General features: G+C 40.5%; 1 protein-coding gene across 8 annotated transcripts in view; it reads left to right on the top strand.

Annotated features, from left to right (window-relative positions):
* The first annotated feature begins 776 nt into the window (after positions 1-776).
* Positions 777-22,601, top strand: part of LOC103277988 (zinc finger protein CKR1) — a 28,377-nt gene continuing 6,552 nt past the window's right edge. For 2 of the 8 annotated variants that reach the window (XM_062973717.1, XM_062973716.1), the window contains exon 1: positions 20,397-21,051. In XM_062973717.1, the coding sequence (XP_062829787.1) occupies positions 21,003-21,051 (49 nt within the window). In that variant the 5' untranslated portion in view covers positions 20,397-21,002. Of the gene's footprint in view, positions 945-981; positions 1,299-15,020; positions 15,143-20,396; positions 21,052-21,142; positions 21,334-22,601 lie in introns of those variants that run through there. The other 6 variants (XM_008105484.2, XM_062973715.1, XM_008105482.2 and 3 more) reach the window with 6 other exon arrangements.

Below are 22,601 nucleotides of genomic sequence, written 5' to 3'. Positions count from 1 at the left end.
TCGGCCACGTGACCTTGGAAGTGTCTACGGACAAAGCCGGCTCTTCGGCTTAGAAATGGAGATGAGCACCAACCCCCAGAGTCGGTCACGACTGGACTTAACTTCAGGGGAAACCTTTACCTTTTTACCTGTGTTAGTGCTTGATGTCAATGAGGTTTCTGGGCCTGGGCCTGTGTCTGACTGCAATGGGAATTATAGTCTTGACAGGCTTGCCTTAGAGCCAGAAACTTCTGCAGAACAGAGGCGGAACAAAGGCTTCAAACTACAGGAAAGGAGATTCCAACTGAACTGTAGGAAGAACTTCCTCACTGTGAGAGCTGTTCAGCAGTGGAACTCTCTGCCTCTCTGAGTGTGGCGGAGGCTCCTTCTTTGGAGGCTTTTAAGCAGAGGCTGGATGGCCATCTGTCGGGGGTGCTTTGAATGTGATTTCCTGCTTCTTGGCATTGGGTGGGACTGGATGGCCCATGAAGTCTCTTCCAACTCTAGGATTCTATGAGAGTATCTATAGAGTTAAGTCATTGAGTTCTAGTATTTCCCACAAGTGATGATGAAATGATATTATTGGATCCCAAAAAAAATATCGGGGTGCTTTGTCTCTCTGTGATACAAAGCTTGGGACCATTCAGGATTAGGGATGCTCTAAACCTGATTAAAAAAAAAAAAAAGGAACGCCCCCCCCCATCCTCAGTGGTCTCGCCCGGCGCCAGCAGAGGGCACCTCTTCCTGTTGGAGCCTGGCCACTCGGCTGTCCTATCTATCGCTCGGCCAGGGGGGAGGCGGGGTTTCTCGAGTCAGCCGCTGCTGCACATCCGGATTGAGCCTAAGCAGCCTCTCCAGATTCCCGCAATAGAGAGAGAGAGACAGAGAGAGAAAGGAGGATAGGACACCCCCCTCCGCCGGCTCCATATTCCGACCCGGGCTCCCGCCTCGCAGGTTGATTGTAGGTGATCATGGGCGATTCCATTCTGAAATGGGGGGGGGGGGATTTAGAGGGCTGTTGCTAGGAAGAGGGAGGGCCCCCCAGCAACTAGGCCTGGAAGGCTTTTTAGGACAAACCTTGGCCCTGATTTCCCTTGCGATGGATGGGGTAGTGGGTTGACAATAATAAACAAAAGGATTTATTTATATTTGGGTTGGGGGTGTGTGTGGCTAGCATATAATAAACCATAATAATGATAATATTCACAGCAAACCACGCCCCCACCCAAATAAAACCTTCCAAGAAATTGCTGTGAACCCCAAAAGAACTGAAAAGGACCCATGAATCGGGGTGCAACTTGCCGGGAAAAACAAAGGAGGTAGATACTAACATAGCTCATGTTTCTGATTTTTTATATATATATATATATATATATATATATATATATATATATATATATTAATTTTATTTAATGCAATTAGCTCATGGACAACAAATGCAATAGGTACAACTTGCCAGAAGAAACAAAGGAGCTAGCTACTAAGGGAGCTCAGGCTTCTGGTTCGTTTAAAAATTGATTTTCGATTGATTTTTAATGCAAATGACCTGCTTCATTTGATGAGAGGACCAGCTTAGACAATGGGCTGGATATTGTGAACTGTTGTGCTGGGATGTGTGTGTGCTTTGAAGGATGTATTTTGTTAACACCTTACTTAATTTTTTTCATGATTGTTAAATGGATCCATTTTAATGGCGTTTTAACTTTTGCACCTTCTGGGTTGTTAACCATGTATTTTTAATTGTTCTAATCCTCTTGGCATCCCAAATTGGGGGAAAAAGCAATGACAGGTATCACCATCAATATCAATTTGTTGTCAAAGGCTTTCATGGCCTGAATCACTGGGTTGCTGTGAGTTTTCCGGGATGTATGGCCATGATCCAGAAGCATTCTCTCCTGACGTTTCACCTGCATCTATGGCTGGCATCCTCAGAGGTTGTGAGGTATATTGGAAACTAGGCAAGTAGGGTTTATATATCTGTGGAAGGTCCATCCAGGGTGGGAGAAAGAACTCTTGTTTGTTGGAGACAAGTGTGAATGTTGGCAAGGCCATTAAATGCTAATCAATCAGAAGGCTCCATCCCTTCTGAGTTTTAGGGAAAAAGTGAAGACCTGGCTTTGTGGGCAAGCGTTTGATGAGTGAATTCTGTTGGCTTTGACTCGGTCCGGATTAAGGTTTGTGTACAATGTTTTGCGGACGAATGGTTCAAGGATTTTATACTGTATGGTTTTAAATGTATTTATTGTATTTTGTTAAATTATTCAATTGTTTTAATTGCTTATGTTTTATCTTCTTGTATTGTATATTGGCATTGAATTTTTGCCAGATTGTGAGCCACCCTGAGTCCCTTCGGGTGAGGAGGGCGGGATAGAAATGAGGGAAATAAATAAACAAACAAATAAATCAAGGTGATTAATTACAACAGTCATTCATTGATATTGGAAACTAGGCAAGTGGGGTTTATATATATATATGGAAAGGCTTAGGTTGGGAGAAAGAACTCTTAAAGAGTGGCGGTTTAAAGAACTGGGCATGTTTAGCCTGCAGAAGAGAAGGCTGAGAGGAGACATAATAAAGGCCATGTATAAATATGTGAGGGGAAGTCATAGGGAGGAGGGAGAAAGCTTGTTTTCTGCTGTCCTGGAGACTAGGAAGCTGAACAATGGCTTCAAACTACAGGAAAGGAGATTCCACCTGAACATTAGGAAGAGCTACCTAATTTTGAGAGCTGTTCCGCAGTGGAACTCTCTGCCCCAGAGTGTGGCAGGGGCTCTTCTTTTGGAGGCTTTTAAGAAGAGGCTGGATGGCCATTTATTGGGGATGCTTTGAATGCAGTTTTCCTGCTTCTTGGCAGGAGGTTGGACTGGATGGCCCACAAGGTCTCTTCCAACTCTATGATTCTATGATTCTTGTCTGTTTGAGGCAAGTGGGAATGTTGCAATTGATCGCCTTGATTAGCATTTAATGGCCTTGCATATTTAAAGCCTGGCTGCTTCCTACCTAAGGGAATCCTTTGTTGGGAGGTGGTTAGCTGGCCCTAATTGCTTCTTGATTGGAATTTTCAGAGTGTTGCTCTTTATTTACTGTCCTGATTTTAGAGGTTTTTAAAAAAAAATCCTGGTAGCCAGATATTGTTAATGTTCATGGTTTCCTCCTTTCTGTTGGAATTGTCCATATGCTTGTAGGTTTCAATTACTTTTCTGTGTAGCCTGACGTGGTGGTTGTTAGAGTGGCCCAGCATTTCTGTGTTCTCAAATAATACACTGTGTCCAGGTTGGCTCACCAAGTGCTCTGCTATGGCTGATTTCTCTGGCTGAGTTAGTCTGCAGTGCCTTTCATGTTCTTTGATTCGTGTCTGGGCAATGCTGCTGTGTTTGGTGGTCCCTATGTAGACTTGCCCACAGCTGCATGGTATACGGTAGACTCCTGCAGAGGTGAGAGGATCCCTCTTTTACATGGTTCCATGGTTCCATTTTAATGGTGTTTTAACTTTTGTGTTTTGTGGGTTGTTAATAATGTGTTTTCAATTGTTCCAAGCCTCTTGGCATCCTGATTTGGGGAAAAAAGAAAGATAGATATCATCATCAATGTCATCATTACAAGTGATCATCCTCTCCCCTTCCTCAGCATTTGGGGAGAGAGAGATTCATAAAGGGAATGATTAAATTGAAATAAGATGTCCTTTACTGCTGTCTTTTTTTTTTGTCCCAAGCTGCTTTGAGTCCCAATCTGGGAAAAAAAGAGGGATAGATAAATCATAATCGGGTTGCTGTGAGTTTTCCAGGCTGTATGGCCATTTTCCAGAAGCATTCTCTCCTGATGTTTTGCCCACATCTATGGCAGGCATCCTCAGAGGTGTGAGGTCTGTTGGAAACTAGGAAAAGTGGGGTTTATATATCTGTGGAATGTCCAGGGTGGGAGAAACAACTCTTGTCTGTTTGAGGCAAGTGTGAATGTTTGAATTGGTCAGTTTGATTAACATTTAATGGCCTTGCAGCTTCAAGCCTGTCTGCTTCCTCCTTGAGGGAATCCTTTGTTGGGAGTCCAGGCAGGAACCAGCCAGGCTGTGAATCTGCAAGGCCATTAAATGCTAATTAAGGTGATCAATATTCACACTTGCCTCAAACAGACAAGAGTTCTTTCTCCCAACATGGACTTTCCACCAATATATAAACCCCACTTGCCTAGTTTCCAACAGGCCTCACAACCTCTGGGGATGCCTGCCATAGATGTGAGCAAAACATCAGGAGAGAATGCTTCTGGAACATGGCTATACAGCCCAGAAAACTCAAAGCAGTCCAGTGATTCCGGCCATGAAAGGCTTCGGCAATACATATATCATTATCATTGTGGTCTCTTCCAACTCTATGATTCTGTGGTCATCATTATAAATTATCGCCATCCCCATTCCTTCCTGAGAATGTAAATTGAGAAAGAAGAATGAAATGGTTAAATGGAAATAGACTATCAGCTATCACTCTCTGGACTCAAAGCTTAAGTGGCTGAGGGGGGAAAGGAAAGGGTCTGAGGCTGATAGGAATTGAGGAGTTCAAAATACCTGGAGGGCCCAAGTTTGCCCATGCCTGATCAACATCATTGTCTCCCCCTTTCCTCAGGATTTGGGGGACAGATTGAGAAGGGGTAGTTAAATTGAAATAGGATATCCTCTCCCTTTTTGTTGTCCCAACTGCTTTGAGCCGCAATCTGGGAAAAAGTAGTATAGAAATATCAGTATCATCCTCAATTTTGGTGCCTCAAATGTTAGCCCAATGTTTCGAGGTATGTCAGACCTGCTGATTCCAAAAATGGCAGTTGTTTTCCCCTATCTGCTCGAGTTTTTGATATACAGAACATATACCATCTACCAGCCACCATCTGCTCACCCATAAAGAATAATGATAACCGTATGTAAGAAAATAGAGCTATGCGGTCTATCCAATGCAGTTTTCTGAATCAGCACCAAATAACTCCAGGAACAGGTCTAAAAGCCAAGATACCAAGAAAATGTTGTTGTTGTTGTTGTTGTTGTTGTTGTTGGGCTGTATTTTCTTCATCTTCTCCCCTAAGGTTTTGGAGCAGGGGTTAAGAAAGGAGAAGGGAATGGTTAAATAGGATTTTCTCGATCACTTATCTTTTTTGTTCCAAGAGATTCTTTGAGTCCTAATCTGAGTGGAGAGTGGGATAGATATAGTAATATCTACATCATTGTGGGCTTTTCTGACTCTATGATTCTGTGATTATCATTAGTTATCATTATCTCTTCCTCAGAATTTAGGAGGGAGAAGGGAATGGTTAAATTGAAATAGGATGCCTTCTATTGCTATCTTTTTTGTCCCAAGATTTTTTGAGTCCCAATCCAGGAAAAAAAGTGGGGTAGATGTACCAACATTATCATCATTGTGTCTCTATGATTAAGAAAGAAATTGTTAAATCGAAATGGGACGTCTCTTTTTGTTTTCTCAAGCTGCTTTGAGTCTGAATTCGGGGAAAAGATGGGGTAGAAATATCAATATCATTATTATCATCATCTCCTCCCCTTCCTCTGGATTTTGGAGAGAGAGAGAAAGAGAAAGGAAAAGGCAATGGTTAAATCAAAATAGGATGTCATCTATCACTTTCTTTTTGGTGTTGTAGGATAGGTGGTTAGGGTCAGGATGGGATTGAACCAAGAGAAAAGGTGAAATGAATGCCTGAGCAAGGAGAAAATCAGAAAGACAGAGATTTTGAAGAACAATAATGGCCACTGTCTAAATTGAATTGACTTCCATTGTGCACTGAAAGAGGAGTAGATTCAATAACATTCAAATCTCTCTCTCTTTGGGCCAGCCAGGTTAGGGTACTTTAAGGCCTCTAGGTCAATTAGAAACTTACCAAGAGAGGGTCAGTCATTGTGGCCTCTTGAGGGCAAAAGCAAAAATAATTTGCAAAAAGTATGGTTCTTTGAGCTACTGATTTGTGGGGAGAGTGAGATATTGCAAATACAGAAACAAACTCAGATTACTTTACTCAAATTGCCTGTAGATTTATCGAGACCCAGTGAATCTCACAGTGGATTATTTGGGAATAAACAGCCAGCACTGACCTATTTCTTAGCTGCATCCTGATAACCAATGTTTCAGTTTTCACCTTTGCTTTCTGAGCTTACTATTGTTGCCATGAATTAACGCCTCCGATGTAATTAAGAAATCTACAGCCTCAATCGTAAGCACTGTTGGATTTATAAAACTGCAATTATATGCACAGACTCCTTTCTTTGATGTGTTGTATCATTAAAGAAATAGAATTGTTTACCATGTAATGAAAGGTTAGGAGACAAAGTCAGCTAGGTCATAGTAATCTCTAGGTGCAACAGTGGTAATTTGATATTAAAAGAAGGATCCAGTTATGAAGAAGCAACCGTAAGCTTATTATAGCCATATATATGACATTAGTACCATAGAACATCATAGGATGTACTTCTGAATAAATATATAAACTGTATTGCACTGGATGATTTGAAAGAAGAGACTGTGGACATTGTATTCAGTGTGTATTAATTATTATTATTATTATTATTATTATTATTATTATTATTATTATTATTATTAAACTTTATTTGTACCCCGCTAGCATCTCCCGAAGGACTCGATGTGGTTTACAAAGGCCAAGGCCTCAACACATAATATAACAATACAAAACAAAAGCAAATTAAAGGAATTAAAACAGTATAAACCACAAGCAATAACAATACGCTAAAACACAATAGAACTGGGCCGGGCCAGAGTAATGGGTACAAGATTAAAAGTGCTGATGTGACAGGTGATACATAAGGCTTATAGGGCAAGTGCAGAGTGTGATATGCGATCTTAATTAATTAATTCTAGGTTGAACATTCTTTATACGGAATTCTGAAATACTCAAAGGTTGTCCACTGGAATGGCTGAGATAGTGACACTTTTGCTTTTTGTGGGCCCTTCCACATAGCCATATAACCCAGAATACCAAGGCAGAAAATCCCACAATATCTGCTTTGAACTGGGTTATTTGAGTCCACACTGCCATATATTCCAGTTCAAAGCAGATAATGTGGGATTTTATTCAGTGGTGTGGAAGGAGCCTAATGGACACAGATTGTTTCATGCACGAAATTATTAAAATATTGTATATAAAGATACTTTCAGGCTGCGCGTAAAGCATATATATGAAGCATAAATGAATTGTGTGTTTAGACCTGGGTCCCATCTCCAACACACCTCATTATATATGTACAGTAGAGTCTCACTTATCCAACATTCTGTATTATCCAATGCAGTCTGCCTTTTAGTAGTCAGTGTTTTTGTAGTCAATGTTTTCAGTACATTGTGATATCTTGGTGCTAAATTCGTAAATACAATAATTACTACATAACATTACTGTGTATTGAACTGCATTTTCTGTCGATTTGTTGTAAAACATGATGTTTTGTAAAATCATAACATAATTTGACGTTTAATAGGCTTTTCCTTCATCCCTCATTATCCAACATTTTTGCTTATCCAATGTTCTGCTGGCCCATTTATGTTGGATAAGCGAGACTCTACTGTATATGCAGACACAAGTATTCCAAACTTTGAGAACAATCCAAAACATTTCTGGACCCACACATTTCAGATAAGGGATACTCCTATGTAAGGTTGTAGTTTTTCAAATCAGGTCATATTATTATAAAAGCAGAATTCAGTATTAAACAAATTGTTGTCAATTTAAATTTGAGGCAGTGGATTTGGATGACCAGCGTCCAGTTACTCCATTATACCAGAAAGGTAATTGATAGATTATTTCCTCAAAACCAGCAGAGCTTTGTGATACTTATTGTGACTTAATTTACTTTTCCTTTCAGTAACATTTTTGTCAAAGGAGCCTGGGCACCACAGCAGCTTAATCTTGGGGGTGAGAAGGGTGGGATATAAATGCTTGTAATAAATAAATAAATAAATAAACACCATATCTATTTTTGATCTGAATGACATTAATCCTGTTCATCTTGAATTTGCTTTAGTGCCTTTTCTTTTTCCTTGATAGTGGCACATTGTGGACTTTCAGCCTCAATTTTGCCAAAATGAACTGGTTCTGGAGAAGGGGAATAATCTGAAGGTTTTGGGAAGGTTTGAAACTTTGAGTACAGATATTTGAAGTTGGCTTTGCCTTTTTTGACCTTCTATCTCTCTCTCTCTTTTTAACCCAAATCTGGGAACTTAACTCCTTTAGTTGGAGCTGCTAAAACAGTGACAGTTCACACTTTGTGCTTCTTGCTTGCCAACCAGGAGGAAATTGTGTAAGGCCATGGCATGGCCAATCCAAATAAATGCCTCCACTCTGCAAATAAACAGGTATTGAGAGCAGCACAGTTGGGGAATAGGGTGGAGGAATCCTGCTTCTTCACCATTTAACTGTTCTGTTATATCATTTACCTTTTTGTTAGAAACCTTACTCCCTTTCAGATCTAGCAGAACAACCTTAGAAATTTTGTGGGAGTGGTATATTTGAAACAGAAGCAATAGATAAAGCCACATTTTAAAACATGGTGCAATAAAATTGCCCCATAGCAGAGTAGAGTATAAAAGCCGGATCAGAAGAAACAATGTACACGAGGCAACCATTATGGTGAGAGATATTCTTGTTGAGAGTAAATCATAGAATCCTCGAATTGGAAGAGATTCCAGTCCAACCCCATTCTGTCATGCAGGTATATATAATCAAAGCATCCCCAAGATATGGTCATCCGTCCTCTGCTTACAAACCTCCAGAAGAGACTCTACCAGACTCTGGAAGCATATTCTAGTGTTGAACCGCTCTTATGGTCAGGAAGTTCTTCCTAATGTTTAGGGGAATCTCTTCCTGAAATTTGAATCCATTGCTCCAGAGATCCTGAAAAGAAGTTTGCCCCCTCCTCAATGTGACATCTTTCAAAGATTTAAACATGGCTGTCATGTCCTCTCTTAGCCTTCTTTTCTCCGAGCTAAAACTACCCAGCTCAGCCAGCGTCTGCATTTGTGGGTTAGATTTTAGGAAAAGTGATTACAGATTTGATTAAAAAGGTTATCTGTAGGAATCTCTAGATTCTCCAGTGCACCTCCATAGTCAGTTACTACTAGAAATTTATTTATTTACTTATTTACTTTTTCTCCTGCCTTTCTCCTGTTATAGGACACGAGGCAGCTAACAACAAATGTGACACAGTACAAATTTAAACAATACAAATGCATTGAAATATGAGTATAAAAAATAAAGAACTATTATTATTATTACTGTTATTTATTCATTTCTATCCCACTTTTATCCCATGGGTAGCACTCAAAGCAGCATACAAAGTTTAAAAACATCAATACTTGTACATCAACACACAAATACATATTCAGCCATTGTATGTGTTTTTTCTTTGTATATATTGCCTTTGTGAGATTGATTAGGCCGAGATAATCTTCCCCAACATAATACCTTTCAGCTATTTTGGTCGGTGACTCCCATCAACTCTAGACAGAAAAGTGGCCATCAAGTAGGTAACAGGCTAAAATATATGGCTAGTAGGATGCCCTCTTTTAATGTCTATTGGAAGGAGAGCAATGGCCAACCTCGATAAAATAGTGAAGAGCAGAGACATCACACTAGCAATGAAGGTCCGCATACTGAAAGCAATGGTATTCCCCGTAGTAACCTATGGTTGCGAGAGCTGGACCATAAGGAAGGCTGAGCGAAGGAAGATAGATGCTTTTGAACTCTGGTGCTGGAGGAAAATCCTGAGAGTGCCTTGGACCACAAGAAGATCCAACCAGTCCATCCTCCAGGAAATAATGCCCGGCTGCTCACTGGAGGGAAGGATATTAGAGGCAAAGTTGAAGTATTTTGGCCACATCATGAGAAGTCAGGAAAGCTTGGAAAATGGAAGGAAAAAGGAAGAGAGGCTGACCAAGGGTGAGATGGATGGACGGTGTCCTTGAAGTTATTGGCTTGATCTTGAAGGAACTGGGGGCGGCGACGGCCGACAGGGAGCTCTGGCGTGGACTGGTCCATGATGTTACAAAGAGTCGGAAACGACTATGCGACTGAGCAGCAGCACATCTCCTGTACAAGATTCAGGTTGTGTGTGCCCCTTATCTGAACTGCTTGGGACAAGAAGTGTTCGGGGTTTTGGAATACAGTAGAGTCTCACTTATCCAAGCCTCTGGATAATCCAAGCCATTTTTGTAGTCAATATTTTCAATATATCGTGATACTTTGGTGCTAAATTCATAAATACAGTAATTGCAACATAACATTACTGTGTATTGAACTACTTTTTCTGTCAAACGTGTTGTATAACATGAAGTTTTGGTGCTTAATTTGTAAAATCATAACCTAATTTGATGTTTAATAGGCTTTTCCTTAATCTTTCCTTATTATCCAAGATATTCGCTTATCCAAGCTTCTGCCGGCCCGTTTAGCTTCGATAAGTGAGACTCTACTGTACCTGCATTTGCATATATGTACCTAATGAAGTATCTAGGAGATGAAGCCCAATTCTAAACACAACAGTAATTTACATTTCATAGATACCCTTATGCACATAGCCTGAAGGCAAACTCACACTAATGTGACGTTAGGGGATGTGCAATAGTAATGAGAATGTGGAAGGATAGGTATTTTGTAATTCTACATATATGATGTGATTGCTTGTACAATGACAAAGTTATTCTGTTATATTCTATTATTTTTAATTGTAATTATTTTGTGTATGAAACAATGTTTGCGTACATTGAACCATCAAAAGCTAAAGTGTTATTTTCTCAGCCACCCAGGTGAATGATTTTGGAGTATTTTGGAGAAGGGATGCTCAAACTGAATTCATTTATTCACTTTATATCCTACCTTTCTCCTGCCAAGGGAACTAAGATAGAAGTGACTGGCCAGAACTAAGCTCCTTTTCAATACCCGTGAGCGGCCGCTGTTAGCTCCAGCTTCTGCCAACCTAGCAGTTCGAAAACATGCCAATGTGAGTAGATCAATAGGTACCATTCCGGCGGGAAGGTAACGTCGCTCCATGCAGTCATGCCAGCCACATGACCTTGGAGGTGTCTACGGACAACGCCGGCTCTTTGGCTTAGAAATGGAGATGAGCACCAACGTCCAGAGTCAGACATGATTGGACTTAATGTCAGGGGAAAATCTTTACCTTTACCTAGAGATGCTTATAGATGAATAATAAATTATCTCATGCTGTTAATTTTGTGAAGCAAGTGCTTCAGATAAATGGTAAAAATCATATTTTGAGAGAAATAATACGCAATGCCTGATTAATTTCTTGTCGGTCTACTAAAAATGGTTAGTGTGTTCTATTGTTAAAAATGCAATTTAACAAACAGTAATGTTTTCCATTCTCTGCCTTTTGCAAGTGGCATATAGATTGTTGACCCTATTGATGTGAATAGGGCAGCATGCCTGCTGTTTCCATCCCTTAATCCTGCTGCAGTTTTCCTTTCCACCTTCATCTGATTCATTCAGATGCCTAGTATGCAGCCATCAGTGAAATTGTTGTATTGTTTGAGGTTGCTATTCCGGGGTAGTGTTCTGGTAAGTGAGTGTTTGCCTGCTCTTGGGTAAACGCAGATACTGATGCTACCTAGAGAATGAATGCATCTACACTGCGGAATTAATGCAATGTTTGGGTGTTGTAGTTTGGTGTGGCACCAACAGTGTTTGGCTGAGAAGGCTAAAGACCTTGCAATAAACTACTTCCAGGATCCCATAGCCCACCAGACTTCAGCTATAGGAAGGGACCGACTTAGCAAACAGTGCTGGTTGTCTTCAACTTAAACATTACAGCTTTAGGGAAGGGAGTTGCAAAAACTCTTTTTTTAGAGGGATAAGCCAAGATACAAAAAATCAGAGAAGGGCAATTTTTGTGTATATCTGATCAAAAATCTAAATTCCATTTCTGCTCCAGCAGCAAGTAGCATTTTGCAGCTCCCATCCAATCGGTCTGGATGAGGGCGAACCAACTGAAATTGAATCCAGACAAGACAGAGGTACTTCTGATCAGTTGCAAGGCCGAACAGGATATAGGGTTACAGCCTGTGCTGGACAGGGTTACACTCCCCCTGAAGACACAGGTTTGCAGCTTGGGAGTTCTCCTGGATTCATTGCTGAGCCTGGAATCCCAGATTTCAGTGGTGGCCAGGGGAGCTTTCGCACAATTAAAACTTGTGCACCAGTTGCACCCAAATCAGATCAGCGCCCTCCCTCCTCACCTTCAGGAAAAAGCTAAAAACATGATTGTTGGACCAAACTTTCAGCAACAATTTATCAGTGCAATATGTCAATTTCGTATAGTGCAATGGCAACTTGAACAACCTCGGACTATGGTATTGGATTATGTGATTTTAAATTCTTGTTTTTAATGTTGGTTTGTTTTAGTGGTTGTTTTTAATGTATGTTTATTTTATTGGATGTACGTTTTTGACATTGAATTGTTGCCTGCCTATATATGTAAGCCGCTCTGAGTCCCCTACAGGGTGAGAAGGGCGGGGTATACATGCGGTAAATAAATAACTAAACCCGCTTATCAAAGCTTCCTCAAATTTTGTCCTATTTCCAAGTAAAAATGTTTAGTGTTACTTCATATGTGAATTGAACCATATATGATGCATTTATGTTAGCAAACCAAAATTTGCTCAAGTTTGATTTTTAAAATGTATATTGTACGTATTTATTTATTTACAACATTTTTACCCCGCCTTTCTCACCCGAGGGGACTCAAGGCGGCTTACAACACCTGCCAAACAATCAATAAAATTAACAACACATTTTAAACCATTAACAGTAATCAGTAAAAATTCATTATACAAACATTAAAAAGCATTAAAAACATATAAATTACTTAATTCCATTCTTCCAAGAACCTTGTACATAGGCCTTAATTCAGACCGTGTCAGTATTTGCTTACTCATTAAATGCTTGCGCATAAAGCCATGTCTGATATGATAATTGATAATAAAATTGATATTTTCCCCACAATTTTCAATATTGTCAATTCAATAAGGGTGGAGGGATGTCTCCACATTTCAGACTCTCATGCTCCCAACAAGAGCTTTGGCTGCTGTTGTAAGAAAAGAAACTGTGCTGCATATTCAAGTATTAGGTGCCATTAAAAGGTTATCTTTGTATGTTTGTCATATGTCTGGCTATTGTGAAAATGTTTTTCACTATTTTGTTACTTATTTGGGCCAGGCAGAACACACAGTGCTATGTACACCTAGGGCACTTCTTTCTAAGGTGAAATGAATCACCAAAGGGCTGGTAATATATTTAAATTCTACCATCCCTGCAGAGGTTACAAAACTGTGTCCTAAATCCATTTGAAAGGCCTGTAATCAGGTTCTTCACTTGTCTCTTCATCTCCTGCTGGGCTTGTAATTTTCTGATAGTATCAAAAGAGAGAGGCAACCTGTTTCCTTTGCCTATTTATAGTGTGAGACATGTCCAACTGTAATTACAAGCTATTGGAACAAATTGGGTACATTAACCAACTGCATTAAAAGTAGACCAGAAGTGTATCTTGATATAGAATTTGTGTTTTTGTAGAACAGAACTACTTTCTGCCTATTCTAGGAGGTGGCATTTTTGCTTTAATTTGGGGAACTATACTTTTTTTGGATATCATATATGTACAAGTTTAGATTACTGCCACAAGGACTAGAAAGTCGTTTTCCATTTTTTTAAAAAAGCTGAGAATATTTTTCTTCCACAAAGAATATTGCCACTTAGAATAAAATAATTTAAGAGACTGGCTCCTTATTCACTGCCTTTCGCTATAGAATAATCTATCCATTCTGGTCCCCTCAATATACAGTGTTCACTTGCTACTTCGCTGTTCACTTTTCGCTCCCTCACTGTTTCGCGGGTTTTTAATAAACACTAAAATAATATAATAAATCCCTTATAAATCCTTCTTTCTACTTCCTTCCTAAGGAGAAGCCTAAGGAAGGGAGGGAAAAGGAGGCTGAAGCAGCTTTGTTTTCGCTTTACAAGGCAGTGGCAGCGACAGGAGCTCGCAGCCGCATGCTTGAGAGGCAAGGAGGGGACAGAGATGCTACTTGTGAACCACATGAATATAGCGTCCCTACTTTGCAGATTTTCACTTTTCGCGGGTGGTCCTGGAACATAACTGCCGCTATAAGTGAGGGAACACTGTATACAGGAATACAGTTTCCATCATCCACTGCTGGCATGACTTTTGGGGCATGTTTAGAGGGAAAGGGTATTGTATAGCATTTATGACTCCTGTATATATAGTATTTATGGTTTCAGATCCCATCAGATCTTGGAGGCTAAGCAGACCCACCCCTGGTTAGTACTTGGATGGGAGACAAATGCCAAAGCCCCCGGTGATGCAGCAGATTAAACCGCAGAGCTGCAGAACTTGCTGACTGGAAGGTTGGCGGTTCGAATCCGCCGTGCAGAGTGAGCTCCCGTTGTTAGCCCCAGCTAGAAATGGAGATGAGCACCAATCCCCAGAGTTGGACACAACTAGACTTAATGTCAAAGGGAAACTTTTACCTTTACCTATGTATGGTATTTATGGTTTCAGATCCTATCAGATCTTGGAGGCTAGGCAGACTCACTCCTGGTTAGTACTTGAATGGGAGACAAATGCTGGCTATATTATATTATTATATTCTCTCTCTCTCTCTCTCTCTCTCTCTCTCTCTCTCTCTATATATATATATATATATATATATATATATATATATATATATATATTCTAAGGGAAGGAACTGCAAAACCATCTCTTAAGTATGTCTTTCCTAAGAAAATCTTATGAAATTCATGAGGTCACTATAAGTTAACAAGCACGTTTGAAGTCACACACTCAAATATAATTGAAAATACATCAGACAATCATTTCCATCTGTCTTTCTGGGTGATATTGGACTATAATTTTGCACTGGCAAAGGATGATAAGAGTATAATGAAAGGTATCTGGCCTTGCTGGCAACCACCAGTGAGGAGTACAACACTGAAAAGATTTGATATTTTTTTCTTGGCAGAGACTAGTGAACTTCTGAGGAGACATTTTCCGCCATGGAGCCCTGGGTGTACCTGGACCCACGTCAGAGGGCTTTGTATCGAGATGTCATGCAGGAGAGCTATGAGACATTGATGTCTCTCGGTAAGGATCACACTTCATTAATTTTCTGTTTCCCTGATCTCTCTTTTCCCTCCTTTCATCAATAATATCTGCAAGTAGCAAATGGCAAGGTCTTCCAGTTTCTTTTTCCCTTTTCAGTTTAGCGAGAGTCTCTTAGAAAAAGAACTCCAAGAAACTCTTATAGCCCCTTTACTTTTTTTCCTGTTACCCTACATGAGAGCCAATGGGTCGTAGTGCTATGCAGTCTTGGGTGAGTTGTAGCCAATAACTAGTTTTTTGCTCCGGAGACTAGGGCATGGAGCAATGGGATCAGATTACAGGAAAGAAGATTCCACTCAAAACATTAGGAAGAACCTCCTGACTGTAAGACCTGTTCAACAATGGAACTCACTGCCTCGGAGTGTGGTGGAGGCTCCTTCTTTGGAGGGGGTTGGACTAAATGGTCCTTGGGGTTTCTTTCAACTCTACGATTCCAAGATTCTTGGCCAATGGTGAGAGATGGATCGCAGTCGTAATCCAACAATATCCAGAGCCTCAGGTTGCCTACCTGATATTAAGAGTGCTAGAGTAGGATTGGGAAGTCCCAAGTTCAAATCCCCTCTCAGTTGTGAAACTCAGTGGGTGATCTTGGCCCAGTTAACTTTCTCTCAGCCTAACCTGCTTCTTGGGGATGTCAAGAGAAGAGGTGTTTGAGGTAGGAATGATGGGAAACTGAACATGGCATGCTGACTTGAGTGTTGGACTAGGACTTTGGGAGGCAAGGGCGCAACAGTGAGTGATCTTGGGACAGTCACATACTTTCACTTTTGGAGGAAGGTAAAGACAACCCCCCTCTGCACAAATCCTGCCAAGAAAACACCATGATAGGGTCCCCATAAGTCATAAGGCACATTAAAACACATTAAATCTCTGGGCCCTTGCATGACTCTAGGGTCTACTTCTACCAGAAAGTGAGTCACCTTGGAATTCCTAGAGATTCCTAGAGAGGTGTTCTCTCAGGTAAAAAATAGCTTTTTAATTTGTGGGAGTCCTGCACTCCCTAAACCTGCAAAGCTGGAGGCCCCACTGTATCTTAAATAATACACAGCCTTTTCTCCCAAGTTATTGTATGGATATTTGGGGGCTTGGGCCCCTTCCACACAGCTGTATAAAATTCATATTGAACTGGATTATATGGCAGTGTGGGCTCAGATAATCCAGTTCAAAGCAGGTATTGTGGATTATCTGCCTTGATATTGTGGGTTATATGGCTGTGTGGAAAGGTCTTTAGAGTTGGATCACGTTGCAAAAATAGAGAAGGTTTCTTACATTGCTTCTCCTGTGTCTTTGAAGGGAGTGGATATCCCCTTTGCTCTCCTTCCCAAATGTAAACGGGTATTGTAACACCTGGACTGGACTTCCAACAACATCTGGAGGGCTAACTATTCCCCAGTTCTGTTAAGCTCTTTCTAGGCCACTTCCACACAGGTTTGTTGTGTGTTTTCCGGGTTGTATGGGCATGTTCCAGAAGTATTCTCTCCTGCCATTTCGCCCATATCTATGGCAGGCATCCTCAGAGGAAACGTCAGAAGAGAATACTTCTGAACTGAAATATATGGCAATGTGGACTCAGATAACCCAGTTCAAAGCAGATACTGTGGGATTTTTTGCCTTGATATTCTGGATTATGGCTATGTGGGAGGGCCCTGAGGTTATCAAGATACATGTGATGAAGTGTGTTGGCATTCACATCGTTTATTCCATCTAAAACAAGTTAATTTTCAAAGTGCTACCAATACTCAATAGGTTTTGGAGGAAGTGATCAGAGAAAAACAAAAGCCACTTTTTAAGAGCAGTAGATTTTTCAAACATCCCTTTCCTCTTCATTAATGTAAGATTCTGCTCTATAACTTTAAAGGGATACACTTTTTTGTCTGCAAAATAGGACAGAACATTTGAAGTTAAGACTGTGGTTAAAGAGTCAAGCCTTTGTGAGTACATCAAAAGCTAGGTTCAAAAGTAACCTCTTAAACAATCTGTACAGCTCATGCTCGATTTAGGACCCCGCTTTTAGAACTATTGGATGCAAATTCATTGAACTGTTGTAGTGCAAGAAATATTGTCTTACCTTAGAGAAGGTTCTCATTCTGTTCAGTAACATATGTATTTTAATAAGAACTTGTTTGTGTTATATCTATAGAGGAAGACCTGCTCTCTGGCTACATAAAGGGGAAGGCACATTTTATTCTCTTCAAGTCTTTCCAGGAAGAGCCTTACTGTATTAGCATAACTACTTACCCACCTGGAGCCAATGTAGTCAGTTTCTACAACAGTGGCTCCTCATTAAACTTAAATTGTTGCTTTTTGGCTTGATTATACCATGTAACAAAAATTGAAAAAAAAATCTGTTTCTGGTTGTAAGTGTTATTTACTGTTTAATTGTTTACTTTGTTATACTCCAAAAATTTCATTTTGTGGCTCCCACAAGCTAAGTTGAATTGGTTGAGTCTGGATGAGAAAAACTATAGCAAAACGTGCTGCAAGATGCCCCATAAAACAAAGAACCAATTAGGAAATGACACGTATAACCCAGGAACAAAAATCGTGTTACATAGTGTAATCTCTTGAGGTTTTTTAAAGAAAAGAATTGTGCCATTCAGTATCTCAGATTTCCAGGAGAAATGATATCTGTGTATGTATCAAAAGTTAATTTGGGGAACTAAAGTCCCAGCATGATCTAGGGGATTCTGTGCATTGTAGCCCCAAACAGCAATAATAATAATAATAATAATAATAATAATAATAATAATAATAATAATAATAATAATAAAACTTTATTTATACCCCGCCACCATCTCCCCGTGGGGACTCGGGGCGGCTCACAACGTTACAAAAGTAACAGCATTAAACAATATACAAAGTTTAAAAAACAAATACATTAAACAATATACACAGTTTAAAACACAAGAAGATGATAAAACAGAAGTTAAAACAAAGGTTTATATAATAGTAATAATATCAAACAACTACCAATGCAAATCCGTCAACTTCAAAGGTGGGGGGGGGGGGGGGGACTATAGCAGCAATATAAGATAAAATCATTAGATTAAAATACCCCGATGAAAGGAGCCTAATAACATTCAGGATAGAATTATAATGAGGCTGGTCATCCAATGGCTGTCTCTCCAAAGGCCAGCCCGAACATCCAGGTTTTCAATTGTTTCTTAAAGGATGATAGGGAGGGTGCCAACCTAATCTCCCTGGGGAGGGGGTTCCAGAGCCTAGGGGCCACAGCCGAGAAGGCCCTCTCTCTCGTCCCCACCAGACGTATCTGTGAGGAAGGCGGAAGTGAGAGGAGGGCCTCCCCGGAAGATCTCAGAGAGCGCGTAGGTTCATAGGGGATGATGCGGTCACGAAGATAGGCAGGTCCTGAACCGTTTAGAGCTTTATAGGTAATAACCTGCACCTTGAATTGGGCCCGGAATATTATCGGCAGTCAGTGGAGCTGCTTGAACAGGGGTGTTGACCGCTCCCTATAAGCAGCTCCAGTTAGTAACCTGGCTGCCGACTGTTGTACCAACTGTAATTTCCGGACCGTCTTCTTACATACTTTCAGGCTGTAAGTTATATCTTAAGTCTTGCTCTGAACTTAGAGAGCAGCATGGTTAGTTGCCTAGGACTTTGGAGAACAGGATTCATGCTCAGCCATCATGGACAAATCACATGCTCCCAACCTTAAAAAATACCACAAGTCAGACATTCATTAATGGCACACAGCAACTACAACTCAGAACTTGAAAAAGTTGCATTTTGAAATTATAAATTCCACATAATCTGTCAGCCAGCTTCAGAAGGCCGTTTCTAAAGCATGAAAGGGTTACTTTAAAAAACAAACAAACTATAATTCCCATATTGATTGGGAATTCTGAAGGTTTAACCCCTAAAATTCAGCCTCTAAGATCTGGAAATATGAGTAAAGTTTGATAAGGCAGCTAACACACAGTAGAGTTAATGCAGTTTGACACCACATTGAGGGTGCATCTACACTGTAGAGTTAATGCAGTGTGACACCACTTTAAGTCTTATGGCTCAGTTTTATGGAATCATGGGAGTTCTATTTTACAAGGTCTGTAGCTTGTGGCTCCTTATAATGCCATAGCATTCAGCCATGGAGATTAAAATGGTGTCAAACTGCATTAATTCTATAGTATAGATGTACCCTAACTGCTGTAGTTCAATGCTATGGGCGTTGTATTTTTACTAGGTCCTTGGCTTTCTCTGCCAAAGAGGGGTGGCACCTCACCAAGCTACAAATCCCATGTTTCCATAGTATTTAATAATAATAATAATAATAATAATAATAATAATAATAATAATAATAATAATAATAATCTAGAGCTGACAGCTGGCACAACAAAACACTGCATGGAAAGTTCCTTGACAAAATTGAAGGAAAAGCTGATAAGGAGAAGACCTGGCTCTGGCTCACGAATGGGACCCTGAAGAAGGAGACAGAAGGCCTGATCCTTGCAGCCCAGGAGCAAGCCATCAGAACAAATGCAATTAAGGCCAAGATTGAAAAATCAGCTGATGACCCAAAATGCAGACTGTGCAAGGAAACCGACGAACCCATTGATCATATCCTCAGCTGCTGTAAGAAAATCGCACAGACAGACTACAAACAGAGGCACAACTATGTGGCCCAAATGATTCATTGGAACTTATGCCTCAAGTACCACCTCCCAGCAGCAAAGAACTGGTGGGATCACAAACCTGCAAAAGTATTGGAAAATGAACATGCAAAGATACTGTGGGACTTCCGAATCCAGACTGACAAAGTTCTGGAACACAACACACCAGACATCACAGTTGTGGAAAAGAACAAGGTTTGGATCATTGATGTTGCCATCCCAGGTGACAGTTGCATAGATGAAAAACAACAGGAAAAACTCAGCCGCTATCAGGACCTCAAGATTGAACTTCAAAGACTCTGGCAGAAACCAGTACAGGTGGTCCCGGTGGTGATGGGCACACTGGGTGCTGTGCCAAAAGATCTCAGCCGGCATTTGGAAACAATAGACATTGACAAAATCACAATCTGCCAACTGCAAAAGGCCACCCTACTGGGATCTGCACACATCATCAGAAAATACATCACACAGTCCTAGACACTTGGGAAGTGTTCGACTTGTGGTTTTGCGAAACGAAATCCAGCATATCTATCTTGTTTGCTGTGCCATACAACGTCGTTGTGTTGATAATAATAATAATAATAATAATAATACACTTTATTTATATTCTGCTTTATTTCCCTGGAGGGACTCAGAGTGGGTTACAGTATACAGATTCAGTACCTTTTACACAGTGAACAACAACAACATACAATACACAGACAAAAGGAAAAGCCTTCCCCTTTCATCTCTGGCATCTGAAGGCGATGCTCAACTCCTGTCATGGGAAGGTGCTGTTGTCCGTAGATATCTCCAATCATGTTTTGCCATTATATCTGCATGGCAAAACCTTCCTGCAGAGGCGGTACCTATTTATTTATTTATTTACATCACTTTTACCCCCCCTTTCTCTCTGAGGAGACTCAAAGCGGCTTACAGTAAATAGGCAAAAATTCAATGCCTAAAAACAATGTAAAAACAACAATTCATTGATTTACTTGTACTGCATGCTTTCGAACTGCTAGGTTGGCAGAAGCTAGGGCTAACAGTGGGAGCTCACCCCAACTTGCGGCTTTGAACTGCCAACCCTCCGGTCAACAGATTTCCTCAGCTCAGCGATTTAACCCACTGCACTATCGCAGCCCCTTTAACTATCCATGGCAGTTAAAGTGGGGTCAAATTGCATCATTTCTGAAGTGTAGATACATCCTAAGTTTCATTATCTTTTCCAGATGGGAAGCTTTTCTCAACCTCCAAGGCTGAGAAAAGGTTGCTTTTCAGGTGGGTTTTGTTTTGTTTTTTTGTGTGTTCATTGGGAGCTTTGGAAAAACAGAAATTCTCCAGCTTTGTCTTTTCTGTGGTCTGGGGGGGGGGGTGTTCTTTCAAAACCCCACCCATCATTTCCATCTCATAAATGGCCCAAGACCTCCCTCCTTCCCTGTCTCCTTGCGAGAAGGAAGGCAGAAGCGAGGAGGTAGCCTACTTGGATGGAGGAGTCTACTTGGATGGAGGAAGGGGAAAATGAGCCAGAGACTCTCTTCCTTATGCTCACCAGCCCAATTGGTTAGTAATATTTCTTTGTGGCAGAAAGGTAAAAGGGAAAGCTGTGTTTGGTTTTTATGAACTGTGTTTTAAAAGGTAGCTGTTTTCCCATACATTCCATTCTATACATTAGCTATGCTCACAGAGGGCCTGGGACTTATTTATTTATTTACAGCATTTATATTCCGCCCTTCTCACCCCGAAGGGGACTCAGGGCGGATCACATTACACATATAGGCAAACATTCAATGCCTTTCAACATAGAACAAAGACAAACAAACATAGGCTCCGAGCAGCCTTGAACTCATGACCTCCTGGTCAAAGTGATTCATTGCAGTTAATTGCAGCTGGCCTGCTCTCCCGCTTGCGCCACAGCCTGGAGCCCTTCTAGCACAAACAGTCACTTGGAGGTATGTTTCTTTCCTCCACAAATGGACAAACACCAACGGTCTTTATCAAGAACACTTTTAACTATCATTTCTATTAATATAGAAGGTTTGTCACTGAGAAACTGTTAAAATAATAATAATAATAATTATATGAAAAAGTAGCAAATAAATTTTTGAAACATATTACAGAGAACTGAAATGCATAAATATAAAATTATTTTAACGGAAGCATTTTCTATAATACTTTGATCATTTTAATTACCATACAAAAAGACATTTTTATATATTTTGTATAGCTTGTAATGTTAAAAGAACACTGAGAGGAGTATAGTGTTTGGAAGGAGAGTTGCCTTTTCTGTGCAAATGGAAGCACAGCCAAAGCTGTGCTTCCTTCCCTCTCAATAAGGGCTGTTTTGGGTCTTGATCCAGAGAGAAAAGTAGGGTAGAAATAATCTCTCTTGATTAAGCTCCCTTTGAGCCTTCTTTATCCCGTATCTACTGTTTTTCCTCACCAATCGCCCAGCCTTTGCACTTGCCTTAACTGTTTTTCTTTTCTCCATCCCAAAGGTTTTCCTTAATCTTATTTCTCTCACTCTTCTGTCTGCCCTCTAGGAACCTCACTTGAGGGCTTGGTCTCAGGGTTCAAGTACACTGCATATTTAATGCAGTTCAACACCCCTTTAACTGCCATGGCTGAATGACATGGACTCCTGAGAGTTGTAGTTGGATCATTCACCAACCCTTTTTAGCCAAAAAGACAAAAAAAAAACCCTTGTAACATGACAACTCCCAGGATTCCATAGCATTAATTCTAAGTTAGCTGCCCTTCCCTCTTTTTTGTGACCATTAGTATCCAGGGCTTTTTGTCTGCTTTTATGTGCCTGGTCTGTATCTGTATGT

This window comes from Anolis carolinensis, chromosome 2 (assembly GCF_035594765.1).
Source record: "Anolis carolinensis isolate JA03-04 chromosome 2, rAnoCar3.1.pri, whole genome shotgun sequence".
Lineage (NCBI taxonomy): Eukaryota > Metazoa > Chordata > Lepidosauria > Squamata > Dactyloidae > Anolis > Anolis carolinensis.
The sequence above is the reverse complement of the archived record's forward strand: the minus strand, read 5'-3'. Positions and strand labels throughout refer to the sequence as shown.